Genomic DNA, 17,379 nt, shown 5'->3' on the forward strand with positions numbered 1-17,379 from the left:
TTTTAGGTTTATTTAGTAAAGGGGCTTTACCATTTCCATTTATAAACGTCCAGGTAACAATTTTTTTTTTCTCCAAGTGTAATTTGGTTGGACTATGTAGTTCTATTCGAATATTAGCGGCTCAACCTTCTCAACTTTCTTAATCGATTGTTTTTAGTTTCCTTATACTGTGTTTTTGAATGGAGTAGAAGAGTTAATTGTGACAACTGGCATGACAGCAGCACACTTAGTTTTTCTTTGATTGATTGCAATCATATACGGTGTGAGGTGAATGGTAATACATTTTATTTTTTTATTAATAAACGAAAAGTTTTAAAGTAAAATAGCTAGAGAGGTAAATGTTTCTAAAAGAACCAATTTATCTAATTCGTATTTTTGGATATCGAGTTTTTACAAAATATAAAAGTTATGGCAAAAAATGGCTTGAGGGGTGGTTATTTCAACCCCTTTCGAGGGGTTAAAATTTTCGAAAAATAGTTGAAAACTCGCATCTGTATTAGTAAACAACCTGTAAAAAATTTGTTATTTGTACCTCGTTCGGTTTTCAAATTACAGCCAATTTTCATAATTTTTTTGGAAACTGATGGCCCATATCTCTTCAAAGGTGAACATTTTACTAAGGCGATTTTTTGCACATCGTGTTCTTTTGAAATGTAGATTCACTGGTATCATTTATGCTACTCCATTCAAAAACACCCTGTATATCAGGTCTTAAACAGGTGAATGTACTTCTTGTTATTTAAATTCAATTCAAATTCCTGTTAAGTGAGAAAACCGATCACAAAGTAAAAACATTGCAAATGTTTTATTTTTACCTATATCTACAGGCTTAGGTGCCTGTGTAATGATATATTTAGTAAATTAACGAGCCAAAGTTCTTCTTACGAATTTTATTACAACTTCAGCAGGGAGCTTATCTCTCCCCACGCATCAACTTAATAATTTTCATAAACGCTAATTTAATTCTGCATATTAAACCGTTAAGAAGACTAATTATTTGAGAGCTTTTCAAGTTGCTATGCCGTCGATGTTACTCACATTGTAAATGTAAATACAACGACCGTGTGGAATGTTCCGTTTTAAATTTAACGAGGAAGTCGGTGCGAGTTTCAAACTTAACGTTCTATTTACGGCGGTTTTAATCAACTGCTTTTAAGGGAAATGTTTTGAGTTCCCGACTCCAGAGGAGTCATTACCATCAAGGGAATAGTAATGGGTTTGTTTTCGAAACAAGAAAGTGATAAACGAATAGCGAAATAAATGCAGGATTATGTGGGATGATAATGGCAATAACCGCGTTCCTGAAGGGTTGATAGTATGGACGCGCTAATATTGAGAGGAGATAATTTTCAGAAAATTTGACCCCTCTGCAACTTTATACAGAATGGGTAGCATGGTCATGATCAAGCATAACGTTGTCACAAGCACATAACTATGTTTTTCTTGCAAAAGTTTATACGTGAAACAAAAATAATTCTTTAATTCTTCAATTGACTAATGTATTGGTAAAAATGGTTTCCAGTACCAGTTGATGATACCACAGTACAATATACAGGGTGTAACTAAATAAGTGTAAAACATTTAAGGGGGTGATTCCTCATCGAAAAAAAGATAGGATCTTTCATATAAAGAAACTTCATTGGAGCATCCCTTGTTAAGATACAGCCCCTTAAAGGGGGTACATAAAATTTGTTTAACAATTTTTTTCACAAGCACTAAACAAGTTACAATATTGAAATTAACCTGACATTTTCTACTACCAAAAAGACACTTAGCCAGTAATTTATTTGGTTTACCCCATGGTAGTAAGGGGTGGAAAACGCAACCCCTAAAATTTATTTCCAACGTAATTTTTTGTCTTATTATTTTTTTACCATTTAAAAAATTATTTCCGATAGCCTGTTTCATTCTAAAAAAAAATGTCTCTTGAATTTTTTGCCCAAATTAAACCAGTTCGCAGTAAAAAATTATTTTACGAACAACTACAGAGATACATCGTCATAAATGCGGACTGGATTTACTGTTATTTTGTAGTTACTACCTGCATTAAATGATTAAAGGGGAATAATCAAAACTAATTTAATAATAACAAAACATACAACATGTAGAAATCATAGTAAATGTTCAATATGTCTACCTTCAGACATTACGCATGCGTCTAGACGTCGGCGCATTGAGCCACGTATTCGCTCAAATATTCCTGGAGTCTCTCTAATTACCCTGCACGCATCGATAATGCGGTTTCTTAAGTCCTCTACATCGCGAACAGGAGTACGATAAACCAAATGCTGCAAATGGCCCCAAGTAGACAAATCCAGAGGATTGAGATCCGGGGATCGAGCGGGCCAATTCTGTGGTCCTCCTCGACCTATCCACTGATTTGCATATGTTTCAGTTAAATGCTGACGTGCTACTTGACTAAAATGGGCGGGAGCCCCATCATGCATAAAAACCATATCCCTTCTGACGCCCAAAGGAACTTCCTCCAGCAGTACGGGGGGATGCACTTTTCTTAAAAATTGAACGTATGCCTCACCATTTAATCGAGGAGGTAGAAAATGAGGCCCAATTAAATAATCCCCAATAACTCCGACCCACACCTTAAGAGAAAACTGTTCTTGATGGTTAGTTTCGACAATAGCGTGATGGTTTTCATCAGCCCATATGTGGTAATTATGAAAATTAATAATCTTGTCCCGAGAAAAACTACATTCGTCTGTGAATTCGATCGTCTTCAGAAAGTCACGATTTCTTCTAATCATTTCCAGCATCCAATTGCAAAATTCAAGACGGTTCGGAAAGTCTCGCGGTAACAGTGCCTGTACTCGTTGCAGATGGTAAGGGTATAAGAGATGTTCCTTTAAAATTCGAAATACCGTCATATGATCAACATTTAGCTGGAAAGCAATCTTTCTAGTACTGGTAGTAGGTTGTTCTTCTATCAAATTAAGTACTGCTGCCTCAAGCTGTGGTGTTCTTACTTCTCGATGGCGACCACAATCCTGCGTTCTTTTGTTGAATGAACCATATTCACGTAATCGTTGATGAAGTCAGACAAATATTCTATGTGAAGGATGCTGCCGTTGAGGATACATTTCAGCATATCTTGTAGAAGCTTCTAACCCATTCCCCTGCGACAGACCGTAAACGTAATGCATATCAGCCATTTCCTCATTTGTGTATGCCATTTTAATAACAAGTGAATTATTAAAGTAACAAATTAAGAACAGAACAATACACAATTAGTATTACTTCAATTTCAAAAATTTACAAACTGACAGCTTGATTCCAATTTAATTGTCAGTATCGCTAATAGCGGCCTACTAGATAAATTAGTTTCGTATTTTCGTTTTATGGCGATATGTATCTTGTTCGTAAAATAATTTTTTGCTGCGAACTGGTTTATTTTGGGCAAAAAATTCAAGAGACAATTTTTTTTAGAATGAAACAGGCTATCGGAAATAAATTTTTAAATGGTAAACAAATAATAAGACAAAAAGTTACGTTGGAAATAAATTTTAGGGGTTGCGTTTTCCACCCCTTACAACCATGGGGTAAACCAAATAAATTACGGGCTAAGTGTCTTTTTGGTAGTAGAAAATGTCAGGTTAATTTCAATATTGTAACTTGTTTAGTGCTTGTTGAAAAAAATTGTTAAACAAATTTTATGTACCCCCTTTAAGGGGCTGTATCTTAACAAGGGATGCTCCAATGAAGTTTCTTTATATGAAAGATCCTATCTTTTTTTCGATGAGGAGTCACCCCCTTAAATGTTTTACACTTATTTAGTTACACCCTGTATTTTAAAAAATTGTAAAATTATTATTGACAGATGTCACAACTAACTATATTATGAAATGAAGATTAGTATTGATAACTTTAACCAATCTTTCTGGAGCTCGATATACGACGGTGAGAGAATAGATTGCTCCATTGGGGAACATTTCCTTAGTTCGCTCTACTGTTCTATCACAAAATTCATACTGTATTCTCGACACAAAGGGATCGAGCCATGAAAGTGAAGAACGAGGAACAATGTTTTCAAATGTACCGACCAATCAGAATGCTGTAAATAGGCGGCAGAATGAAAATTAGTGTTGAGCTAGTCATGAAATAGGTGCTACTTTATTTAGAGTTATTGTTAGGTACTTGTTTGTCAGTGTCTGGTGCAAACTAAAAAGGAAATAAAATCGAAATTAATAAAAAACGAAATTAAATCCAGTCAGTTCTAAACAAAAAGAACTTCTAATGGAATATATTGAGGGTAAAAAACAAATAAATGTAGACTGGAAAGTTAACATCCAGCTACACTAAGAGAAAATGAGGGCTAACTGGGAAGAACTTACAAATATTTTAATACTGTGTTAGGTAGATCCATTTTATTCTATTATTATTTTATTCGTGCATTGTACAATCCTTCAAGTAAACACAAATTATACGAAATTTTGCTCAAAGTTCTCGAAGGATATCACCACAAAACAGTAACTAGAGATATTACAGAAAGATTGCGAAATTCGTAAATTATGAAACATGTCAAAAAATATAGGATTAGTTTTAATGATCCCTGTCTGTTCCCCTGAAAATATCAGTAGAAGAAATAGGGAACAATTCTTTTATCATTACTCAATAGAACACCATTCAAGAATACCGATTAATAAGTTTTAGTAGAGACACGCCCCCTTTCTCTCGTTCCTTCTACTCCCTATAATTCAAGAATAAAGTCCCTGAACTGGTTAATTCCACTAGTTCTGGTCAATTTAGACTTCAGATGTTTTGATTGATATGTCATTTCCTACCACAGAAAAAATTCTTAAACTGGAGATTAAGCCCTCTGGCCAGTATTTGTACTTGCCTATGGTTCATAGGTTGAAGTCTTTGGCTTGTGTAAAAATATAGCGAATCATACAAGGAGTAAGAAGTTTGACTGCCATTACTTCAGCGTGAGATAGAGTAATCATAAATGAACAAAAAAGTTGTATAGGGTCAGTTAGGGTAATCGTGAACAGGGGTAATTGTAAACAAGCTTAATAACTTTTGAATTTAGCGGGTAGCAACGACGTACAACGGCATCCGTGACATGTGGATTTATGTTTTGTTATAGTACAGCAATAACGATTTCACTCTGTTGGTTTTCTGCTTGTGGCAGTTATTTTTCGGAGATACGACTCAAAAGTTTGTTAAGCAGAATTTGCTTTTGCTTTTTAAATGTGCATAAATCAGATTTTGATAAAGATAAGGCAATTTATTTATATAGTAGCGTTCATTATTGAATGAACAATGTGAAACCACGTTACTTTTTTAGGTTAGGCTTCACAAATTCATAGTAGATGTGTGTTTACAATTGCCCCGTTAAAAAATTTAAAACGGGGTAATTGTAAAAACATTTAAGGGGTAATTGTAAACGCGTTTCTATATACTCTCAGAAACACAATGGTGCGAAATTATCAGAAGAAACGACCGAACATTGAAAGATACAGCGAATTGGATCTTATTAATGCTGTTAATGATGTACATAATATCAATAAAACAGGACAGAGAGGGAGACTGACAATATTCCTATTGCCGTTATATATCAAAGGATTAAACGAAGAAAAAATACCCTGAAGCCTATGTCTATTCTATTTTATAGTACAAAAATAGTATTGTGCTATTAAATTTTAGCTCGAATTTTAGTAATTATGAATCTCTTAAAACAGGAACTTAATTTTTAATCAATTTATGTATTTGAAAAATATGTAATTAAAATACCAAAGATTCACGTTGTCCAAATAATCATACGTATTAAAAATAATTTAGGTACTTACCAAAAAGCAAAATTCAGTAATTTTTAAACGCATAAGTACAAAACAATCTACAACATATGCTCAAAATGTCAACCACCATTTTCGATGGACGCAATTCACCTTCGAATCCAATTTTCGCGCAGTCGCTGGAAAACACCTCAAGAAAAGGAAATAGTGGCACGCAAAAAACACTCCCACACGGTCGAATCCAGATACCAACTGAATTGCGTATTGGTGATTGCTGAACTCCTTAGTACCTCGTGTTAATAACCGCCGCGCCGTTGTCAGATTGCTCGTTATGAATTTTATCAAATTTTAAATTTATTACAACGCTAATTATTATTTAGGATTAAGCATAAAGAAGTTCAAAAAAGTGTTAAACATTGTATTTTATGGTAATGCACGCAGTTATGTCAATATTCCTTAATTAATATAATTTTTTTTTCGGAAACTGTTGAGTTTAGGACCCATGTCATATATGTTTTTTTTGTTTATTTTAATGTATTAATCGTCTATTAAATTTAAGGCATTCAAACTCCTAAGACCCTGTATATTTTTTATCGAATATTCTGTATTTTATCACGTAATAGACTGCAGTTTCTTGACACAAGTGCTGTATATCATGGATGCCATTGACAGTGCTCATATTTATGACCCAGGGTGTTCAAAAAATTATAAGATTTCCTTAAGAAATGTTCCTTAATATTGTATTTTCTTAAAAATTGTATTCAATAAAATTGTTGAAATCTCAAGGGGTGACTGTATACGAAGTTATTTAAAAAAACAACAAAAATAATCAATCAATGATCCCTTACAATGATAATAAACAAAAAATTGCTACTGCTGTTGCAATTTTTGACTAACTTTATTGTTTTTTGACATACAGACTTGGGACCTTTTGCATTCAACGCAGCACAGACAATCAGAACCACGGGCGTGGGGAAATTTTTTCTATTATTTTTTCGACTCGCACTGTTTCCGAGTGATAAACCCTTTTTTATTCTACGATGTGACATACCCTTGGCTCCGATTTTTTTTTTTTTTTTTCAACACACGAACTTAAGACCTTTTGCACTTGATCACCAATCAGAACCATGTGCGATTTTTTGATACGAGCAAAAACTGTTTGCCCTGCGTCACCCACTGAGCGTTCTACTCAGAATAAGGTGGAGATTTTTAAATTTCCAGCCATTTCCAAGTTACAATCAAAAACTGTTTCCTTTTCATATGTTGTGACGTCTTATTTCGATAAAAAATAAAACAACTTATGTTACTAGCTGTTTAAAATATCATTATGAATTGTTTATTGGGAAATATATTTTCTGCAGTATTTTAATAATAAAAAATGAGAATTAACTTAATTACGAAATTATGATTAAATAATCTTACTGTGACACCACTGCAGAATATCCTACATACACAGGTATTCGTTGATTCTTGAAAGCAATTTTATCAATACCTACATCATCATCATTTAAGTAAGTAAATACAGTAATACAAAAAATAGGCATTGATAAAAAAGTGTAGAAAACAAATCCAAGCGTATACGTGACAACATTGCCATACTCTTGTTTACGCGTAGGAATGCCAGCCGCTGCATTTGATTTTTCCTAAAATTCAGCTGGCTGTTTACTCTATGCTTATCTAATAACTCCTTTGGCTTGTAATATATTTTTAACACTAGTTTCTGTGAAAACAGGAAAACCACTTGAAGAAATTTAAAATTTAGCATTTTTCCGAGGCTTCTTTAGTAATCATATAATTTCTCCATAAAAAAATATCTGATTAATGTAAAGTGAACATGCATGCTCCTGTAAGCGGCATCAGGAGCGTAATTAATAATTTCTGGACTATCTGCGGAGACGTGGAACTGACCTGGAAATTCCGTAATATATTTCAGTTTCTTATCAAAGTGTGTCAGATGGGTGCACGGGTAATAAGACCTCGAAATTGTGAAAAATGATATTCCTTTTAAACGAGGCGAAAGCCGCAGCTTCGAGTCTAATTCCTAATGGGATGTAGGCGCATCTCTAGCTTTTCTATGAGCGACTGCACTTGCATCTGGCATCAATTTAAAATTTTCATATCGCACTGGGTGGCTATTGATCGACGGAAGCGTTTTTTTTTATGAATTCTGGCCCTGGAAAACGACGCTATTTAGAACGTCATGCCTAGGTAAAAGGAACGATAGTTGTGACTGAACATTTTCTGTATTCCGGTTTTGGATACCGCCATTAAATTAATCGAAAACATAAATAAAAGCGTCTTTTTGCATCTCTTTGGAAAGATACATACAAAGATACATATATTGTCAGTGCTTACGAACAATAAAGTGTTCAATAAAGTCTTATTATAGACACAGGTATAGGGATATATTTATTCTCTTTTTTGAAACATTGCAAATGACTATATATTTTATTTCTTCACGAAAAAAAATTGCAATCCTATATAAAAAGTACAATTCCACAAAAAAAATGTATTACTTTTACTACAGTAAAATTTAATATTTTCATATTTAATGCCACAATTTATATCTACCTCTGTGTTTCTAATACAAAGTAGTACATATTGAAAAACAGCCTCTAACAAATTTCAGAGTACTTACGAAACACCCAATCATTTAATTATTTGGTGATATTTAACGAAACTTGTTCAAAACAATGGAAAATTCTCAAGCTTTCCAAAAGTGCATCCTTTTAAATTTGATTTATTTCTGTCGGGGAACACAATGCGAAATAGTTACGGAGCTTACAATTGAATTCTGAGACGAATCATTTAGCATTCAGACTAAAGCTTCCATTTAGCTTGCCTCGTTGTCGATTTTTTCTCTCTTTGTCTTCTAGTTTGTTAATTTAATAGCCATGCCTATTAAATGTCTCAATAAATTTTCTCATGAAAGGAAGTATATTCCTAGTTTTCATTTCACAATGCCCTTGTGCAATTTCTGTATTTCTTTATAATTTATAATTTATATGTCTACATTTCTTTGCAAATATCCTTATCAGTAACACTAGTTATGTTTCATTAAACAACAATTTAAAAGTCCATTTGAAAATTGATTATTCAGAAAATATTTAAATTTTATAAACTTAAAAATTATTTTTAAGAGAAACAGTTGAATTAATTATGTCCCATTGTAATAAAATACCTACTAAACTCTAATAATAAAATAATAACATTGTGTGATTTCATTGGGCTAGACTTAAAATAACTGAGGGGTACTCGATCAATGGTGTGTATGTTTAAACAAATAGTTGTCATTTCTAGGTATTTTTTTCTAAGGTAAATTTTTAGCAACGTGCGTCTTTAACAAAACCTATTTTCCATTTAAAAAATATCTGCACCTTCATTAACATGCATTACTAAACATTTTCACTAATCAAAATCGTTAGAAATGCAAAATCGAGCTTAAATTTAATTTTAATCAAAATTGTGTAAACTTGTTGAGGACCTCAGGAATCGACCCCGATTTACATACTACATAAAAAGAGATCAATAGTTATGGCTGTTAATAATGTATCGCATTTACTTTACTTTTCGTTGTGGAAGTTTTCTTTTTGTGAAAGGTCAATGTGTCTGTAGCGTGAATACGAATAAAAATACTAAAATGACTCATTAATATAGTTACGAATATAAACGATGATGAACGTTGCTAATTAACATCACATGTTTATGTACAGCATATGCCAAAAAGCATGCATCAACATTTGTAAGAGGTAGATATCGATGGGGTCAGCGGTTCCAAAAAGTTTTCATAGTATCAGTATGGTAAGTCAGTAGGAATTTAAAAAGTATACCAATTGCAAGAAATGTTTCTGCCAAACGAATCTTCACTCTTCAAATATACTTTCTTTGTTTATAAACACTATACATTTGAAGAAAATTTCTATTAATAACACATGATAATTATATATTTTCAGAACACCCACAATTTTTAAATAATATTCACGAAATAAATAAGTTTAATATAATGTTCCTAGGTGCACTGTATCCAACACGTTGTCTAGGAAATGTACCGTGTTCCAGTTTTTCTGTCAGTTAATTCGCAATTTGCCTCAAGTTGATAAACTTCGCCGTTAAATCCTAGGTCGTGTAAGATCTCTTAGTAGTTTTCAGTTACAAAGGCCTTTGCAGCACCAACTAAAACTTGGTTTTGGTGATAACAATTCAAATTAAAAATGAACTGGTTTGTTTCAAAACAGAAATAAAGAAATATATTTTTTAATCTGGATATCTGTTATTTCTAATATTTTCAATTATGTAGGCAAAAGCCCCTATGGATGTACCGCCCATAGATGTCATTTACATTCATAATTAAATTTCAAGCTATAAATTTAATTTAATTTAAAAAAGTGATGTTTGATTAAATTAGAACATGCCCAAATACTCGACCGTAATCACGAAATTTGATATACGGGGGTTTTGGGGGTCACTGACCCCGAATTCGTGATCAGCAACCCTAAAAACGGCCGTATACCATCTTTAATGCAAATCGGTTGATTTTCGAAAAATTCGTCCGCCATATTGGATCCGCCATCTTGATTTTTTCAATCCGACCCCGGATTCGTGATCAGTGACCTCGAAAGCCTCCGTATACAAAATTTGGTGACAATCGGTTAATTTTCAAAAATTTCGTCCCCCATCTTGATTTCGCCGCCATTTTGAAATTTTTGAAATGGTTAAGGTCATATCTGAACGTAAAATTTTCCGCTGTTTCCATTTACGGGCTCAAAAAGGGGGGTTCCCACTAAGAAAAATCATCTTGACCCCATAATAACTACGTGGTCAGTGGTCATAGCTTGGCCACCATTGAATAGCCAGGGAAAAATACAAACTTTCCCTATATTTGATTTTTCCGGAAAATGCATATCTCGCGAGACTTTTTGGGGTTCCCATACTTTTATGTTACTCTGTATTTATAAATAATTCAAAAATTTTCAAAGGTGTAGTAAAATATTCAACAAAGTAGATGTCCCAAAAACAGACAACAGTCTCTATCAAAACACTTCTTGCATATGTTGTTTCCAGCTGCTCGGTATTTATTTTCCTAACGGAAAGAACGCCTAGACGACATAGTTTGTTTTTTCTGGAATGTATATCATAACATAACCAAGCACGAACTTCTCAGAAACATTCTCATTTTAAGGATTATAGAGGTCTGACTTGTTGGTTTGTAATTAAGATGTTGACCTTCCAAATTACTTGCTTAATGAACATTTCCAAATGCGACTTGGAAACTTTAAACGGGCTTAGTTTGTGAAAAGCTCTCATAGTACGAGAATAATATGGAATCCTGCTCTTTATTATTGTACAAATGGAATTTTAATGGCTGCTAGGCCAGAATTACAACCAATATGCGAAGTTTGGTATGGGATGGCAGTTGACCTCGAAAGATTAATTCCACTAATAACAAAGTTGGACTATTGCACTGCACAATTTTTAATGTAGTCATCACAGTGAGATGATGTAAAACACCTGGGGCAAAGGTTGTCTTCCAAAAACGAAAGATAATGAACAATAGTTTTCATAGGCAAATTTTATGGTGCAATATTTAATAACAATCAATATTTATTCACTTTGTGGTTAATAGTAATATGGTAATTTAAGAATAACTAAAGCATAGATATAATAACAAAGCCCCACAAAAAAAATTCATGAGTCTAAAAGGGCGTAATTTGTCATCCGTGATAATATTTATATTTTTACCTCTAAAATTTTACTCATTTTGTTCGTTTTATATTTCCAATTTAAGCGAATGATGTCATCACTCTCTGCTGGGATTGGCAAGAGTATCTGAAAGAGACAACATACTGCAAATCGAATTTACTTTCTTTGTTTCTCATTTTTAGATCTTTGCCTGTTTTACTCAAATGACTCATATTTTAATAGTTATTTACACCATAAAGGAGGTAAGTATTATTTACCAGTCGAGGACGATTTTGCACCTGAGCGGAGCGAGAGACTGGTAAATTATACTTAACTGCTGCGTGGTGTATAACATTTTATCTGCTTCCACAGTTCTTTATGGTTCATGAAATAAAGATTAGGTTTTTTATCCATTCTATGATTCCTAATAAGATTGCACAGTTTTTGAAACTAGAACATCCTGAAACATATACATACCATTCATTCTGAAGAACATCGGCAACGTTACTGGCTAATACAATAAGCAATCAAGAGACATGGCCACAATTGCAGCAAGTTATATTGCTGACAATTTAAGTAACAAAAATGAAATAGCCAACAGGATTCTTTACAATGACACTTCAACTTCAGGTTCTAGTAGTACCTACGTCGCATCATGCTGTTTTAATGGATCAGTCATATAATATTGAGCCTCCTTTTATTCAGAAATTTTTGGATTTGGACTTCAGATTCGTAATCAGCGACCCTAAAAATCCGTGTTAACAAAATTCAGATAAAAATATTGAACATTCGTTATTTGATGAAGTACCTATAACTGAGATATTGACTTTTTTCGAAATTTGAAAGCCCATCAAGGGTGCAGCTTAGTATAAAGGCAAGTTGCGTTAAATCACCATATTTCAGGCTCCCCCACATGTTCCTGCTGTGTGTCGGTTCTTATGAGGAACACCCTGAATGTTTACTAGTGTAAAATACAAGAGTATGGTTTTTCACATAGTTTGCTACTTCTTTCCAATGATCAAAATATTATTTTAAAATATTTTCTGAATGTTTTTACAAATTGTTGCATTTCATTAAAAAGCTTTATTTTATAGTAGTGAGGATTTTAGGGGACATTTTAGCGTTTTACAAAAAATTGCCCTGCAATTGCCCTGCTGGGTTACAGATTCGGATTGACCACCAAAAAATACACAAGATCTATATACTCACGTCTCTGCTACAGAACCTTTCTTGTGAGGCTGTGTAATTAATGTCACTGGATGCAAAACACAAACCGAGAAATATAATTAATATGTATAATAAATGCCTTTTAACAGGATGAGCCAATTTAAATACTGTCATTAGTTAAGGTGGCTACCATGAAACTTATAATTTCAATAAATTGTATATAATCATTTAACTTTTAAAGGAAGTAGATACCTACGCAATATTTTCTAGAACTAAAATGTTTTCAAATAATAATCATGAGGGTACTTATACCTCATCTTTTTATACGGAAAAATTTTCTACATTTCTACAAGGTGATCTACAAAAATAGTGATATTTTTGCAGCGTGTCATTTTCCAGTTTAAGTTAATTCTTCTGTGCATTTAGATATTTGGTGTAAAAGTATACTGCCGCATTAGTTTAAAAAACTATGAGTTAACACCTTAAAAAGCTAATAATAAATGAAATATCTTTTTAGAAATATTTTTTACTCTGTTATAGATATATTGAACTAATTAAAATAAATTAAAAAAATCCTAAACATATGAAGTCAAATAAAGTCAAACAGTGTTCTTTGATGTTTTATCCTTCACTATCTCAGTCACATTTAGTATGTATGTATTGGCCTAACCTAACAGATGAAAATTTCAAGGTCACACAATTGCTGCGCTGTTTCATGATCTGTACCAATATCAGTGGACATATGAGCCAATTATTTCACAGGCTTTCATTGGGATTTAGGACATTAGATCTTGGTTAGATATCTCGGACAAGACTGAAATTTCTAATGAAACAAATGTTTTTTTTAAAACAGAAACTGATAGTAGTTGTTAAAAGAATAGAATATTTTAATTTTTTTTGGTTTTTAAATTAAAATTTATTTCTCAAAATATGTTTCGTCATACAAAACCTTTCATCACTATCAGCAACAAACAAATCAGTTTACAGTAAAATAAAGGAGTGCCTTTAATTATTAAATCTGTGTTCTAAGGATTTTAAATCCTTTCCAATTTATATCCTTGATGACCCCATTCTTCTGACTAATAAAATATTTACCTAATTTTTCACTTCCTATCTTTCAGAAGCTAAAGTGTCAAACGACACAATTAAAATAAAATTTCCAGCTCAAAAAGTTCAAAGGCACATTTTGAAGTAATAGCTCAATTATTCTTCATGTTTAAAGTGTCCAGGACAGAAGGAAGGGGGGCATATTTTATCATCTAATTACGAACTTAAGGCTTTGGCACACAGAACGCGGTCTGTCGCGGCTAGCAGCGTTCGCGCTATCTTTGAAGTGGGAGAGCGATCTATGATGCCGCACAGGCCGCGAAATTCTCGTTCTTAGTTTCCGGTCTTACTTGTTTGTGTTCACAATGTCTAGCTCTTTCGAGGAGCAAATTATCCTTCTCTTTGCTCTACAAAAAAAAGAAAAAGAAAAGATGTTGGGTGCATGCCATCAAGAAGAAAAGAGAACAATATGGTGAATATAGAACTGCAGTCGCATGAAGATAGACTTTTCCAATATTTTCGCATGTCGAGATCGTGTTTTGAGGAATTACGAGATATTTTAAACCTAAATATTGCAAAATGCACCACGAACGTTGTAAAATCTGTAGATCAGAACAAGTGTATCGCTTGTCGTCACGATCTAAGTTGGCCCACCGCGATAGACCGCCTTCAGTGTGACTGCTAAAATGCATTTCTGTGTAATATGAAATGCCCGCTTTCCGCCGCGATCCCAGATCGCTTCCCACCGCGACAGGTGCGTTCTGTATGCCAAAGCCTTTATATGTGCAATTTTTTGTAGAAAGGGATCACGATGGTCCTTTTGGGAATATTTTGATAGCACAAAGCGAGAATGACTCCAGTACAAGTGAAAAAGTATCACTTTTAACATGGATGTTACAGCAACGATGATTGAAAAGATTCGATCAGCTTTCTAAACTTTAATGTGTCAATAAGAATATACGGGAAATAAGACAATCAAACTAGATAATTTTTAACTAGAATACTTTTTATTTTATTGTTTCAATACAAGCTTAATTTTATTGAAGCCTACATGTATAGTACTTTAAGAAACTATAGTAATAGTAGCAGTATGAATTTATATTAATAGTGCAATTATTATTTCCGCTTCATCTAATATGTATTTATTTACGAACTGAAATTAATATAAATACAATCGTTATTCAGTAACCCAACATTAATATCTTAGTATATAAAGTGATTTGTTACCATCATCATTAATTTGCAAATTCTACTACAACCACAATGAAAACGACTACAGTCCTTCTGTGTGTTACATTTTTATCTATAGCACATGTAAGTATCTATTCATCTATTATTCTTCCTGGTAATACTAACAATGTATTTGTAATGTAAATACGTTACTTATATTTGAAGATGACAATGTTTGTTTTAATATCTTCAAATTCAGTTGGAGGATCAGTACGAAATTTGTACTCCTTATTGGCGATAACTCATTATTGTACAGAGTCATAAAACAATATGTTACCTGAACCCCACTTTCTCACAACCACCTAGAAAAAAAATATACTAATTTTATTATATCCTCAAAAATGTAGGTTTTGACTTATAGCATGAAAACATGATGATTGAGAAAATTATTACTCCTTTTGAATCTCCAGATAGACCAATGTTTTTTGAACACCAAAAATGATTGTTAAGGCATTCTACAAGGTATAAATGGTAAAGACCAAAGTTTTAGGAAGAGATAATTTTATGGTCCCCAAGAAATTTTAACTTGACTTCTATTTAGTTGGTGCTATGGGTGATTCTGAAAAATAAAATATACAAAGAAAAATGTAATAATTTGTGTCGTCGACAATCAAATTAGTAGTATCAATGTAAAAAGAACTTTCTTGGAATGTATGTTCTTTGTCTAGAATATGAAGGTAAAACATTTTTTATAAAAAGATAGTTTGTCTTGATATACAAATTAACGATGTGTTTAATAAATTTAACTGCGGAAAACATACCCACATAGTGATTCCATGGCAATCTTGACTATGATCAGGATCAGCAGACCATAAAAGCAAATTTGTAATGTATATCATTTTAATCAGAAAAAAGAAAGGAATCCAGAAAACTTAAAATACGAGTATATAGCGCAATCCATTTAAAAATACAAAAATCTTGGTTATTGGAACAGTCAATTTTTCTTTTATACTTTTCTTTAAAATAAAACTTCATAAGGTTTTGGTCTTCACCATTTTTTCCCAAATATAAAGGCGAAGAAGATATTTGAACCAGACCGATGTATGAATGACTTCTGACTCTTTTCTGATACATCTTTGTCCACTTTTTGAAAAGCTAGTTATGTGGAAGTCATACATATTGAAAAAAACATACATATTTTCAGGTGTAAGTTTAGAAATAACTAAACTAAACTACTTCAAAGTGATAAATTGCTTTTTCAGTTTAATGCAACATTGAACTGGTGAACTGAGTACTGAATTCGTAATATTTATACCTTTTTTTAATTCTATAGTTTAATAACACATTTTTTAAATAAGATTACATTAGTGAATTTAATTACTTTTCTTTGCTGTAATAGACCATGACAAATGCGCAAAAACAAACAATGTACGAAGAATGTGTCTCAGAGACGGGCGTCAATGAAGAGATAATTGAAAATGCAATGGCTGGAGAATTTGCAGACGATCCAAAGTTTAGATTGTTCTTGTCGTGTTTTGCGAAGAAAAGGGGTGTACTGAATGATGCAGGAGAAATTCAAAAGCACACTCTTAGAGCAGAGTTAAGCAGTATGATTTCTGATGAGGCTTTAGTGGAAGACATAATGGCAAGATGCGTTGTGCAAAGTGGTACCCCGGAGGAAACTGCTTTTCAAATTTCCAAGTGCATACATGCGAGAAAACAATCTTAAATCACGTCATAATTGGTTCTATTTCTTATTTAGCAAGAATACTATTGGAAATGTTATCTATATTATCAATTCAATATGATCGGATATTAGTTTGTTGTGAGAAACACTTGAACTGTTACGAACCCTTAAATAAGTACGAATATTTGTAAAATAATCTTGAATAAAGAATATATGTACTAAATAAATATATTTTCTTTAGGAACAGTGTATTTAAACCAAGGAACTATTTGAAAAAACAAATAGAGAAATTTATTTATTTTCAAGACGTAAAACAACCAAAGTAAAATAATTGATCTTATGATAATTTCTTGAACAATGTAAAATGTGTAAAAAATTGTTAAATGATAAAGGAAACGTTTAAGTCCTTTTTATTTTTTACAATGTTCGTCATCATTCAACTTGCAACCCCGCAGAACACTAGGAATAAGTAATTATTACTTATTTTGTAGTTCAGTACTGATGCTTCTATTGCAAAAGAGCAGAAAAAGATAACTATGGCGTAGTTTCTCAGATTTCCAAGTTATTCGATGTTGTCTGTCATTTATAAAACACTAATACTAATAAGATTTGGTTTTTCATATACCGGTCTGGCCAGGTATTTCTTTCGCATAACCTAAGTAAATTACACGCATCTCCCCTATTAACTTCGGGTGGAAGGGGTCGGACATGACATATATCATCAAGGCTGCGACTCGGACTCTCGTAATTGGTTGGCTATAGGAGCGCACGTGCCCTGTTGCATTTTTTGTGAACCGACCTAATACCTAAAGCGCTTTGCTGTTTGTTTAGTTTTATTTTTATTATCATTCCATTCAAACCTTTGGTAAGAAATAGACG

General features: G+C 32.8%; 2 protein-coding genes across 2 annotated transcripts; both read left to right on the forward strand.

Annotated features, from left to right (window-relative positions):
- The first annotated feature begins 14,839 nt into the window (after positions 1–14,839).
- LOC108909045 (B1 protein-like) lies at positions 14,840–16,699 on the forward strand. Its single transcript, XM_018713269.1, has 2 exons — positions 14,840–14,957; positions 16,213–16,699. The coding sequence occupies exons 1-2, from the start codon at positions 14,907–14,909 to the stop codon at positions 16,540–16,542; spliced, it is 381 nt and encodes a 126-aa protein (XP_018568785.1). The 5' UTR covers positions 14,840–14,906; the 3' UTR covers positions 16,543–16,699.
- Positions 16,216–16,542, forward strand: LOC108909042 (B1 protein-like). The gene has a single exon (XM_018713265.1). It carries the CDS (start codon positions 16,216–16,218, stop codon positions 16,540–16,542), a length of 327 nt encoding a protein of 108 aa, XP_018568781.1.
- Positions 16,700–17,379: the final 680 nt, after the last annotated feature.

This window comes from Anoplophora glabripennis, unplaced genomic scaffold, assembly GCF_000390285.2.
Source record: "Anoplophora glabripennis isolate ALB-LARVAE unplaced genomic scaffold, Agla_2.0 scaffold442, whole genome shotgun sequence".
NCBI classification, from domain to species: Eukaryota; Metazoa; Arthropoda; class Insecta; order Coleoptera; family Cerambycidae; genus Anoplophora; species Anoplophora glabripennis.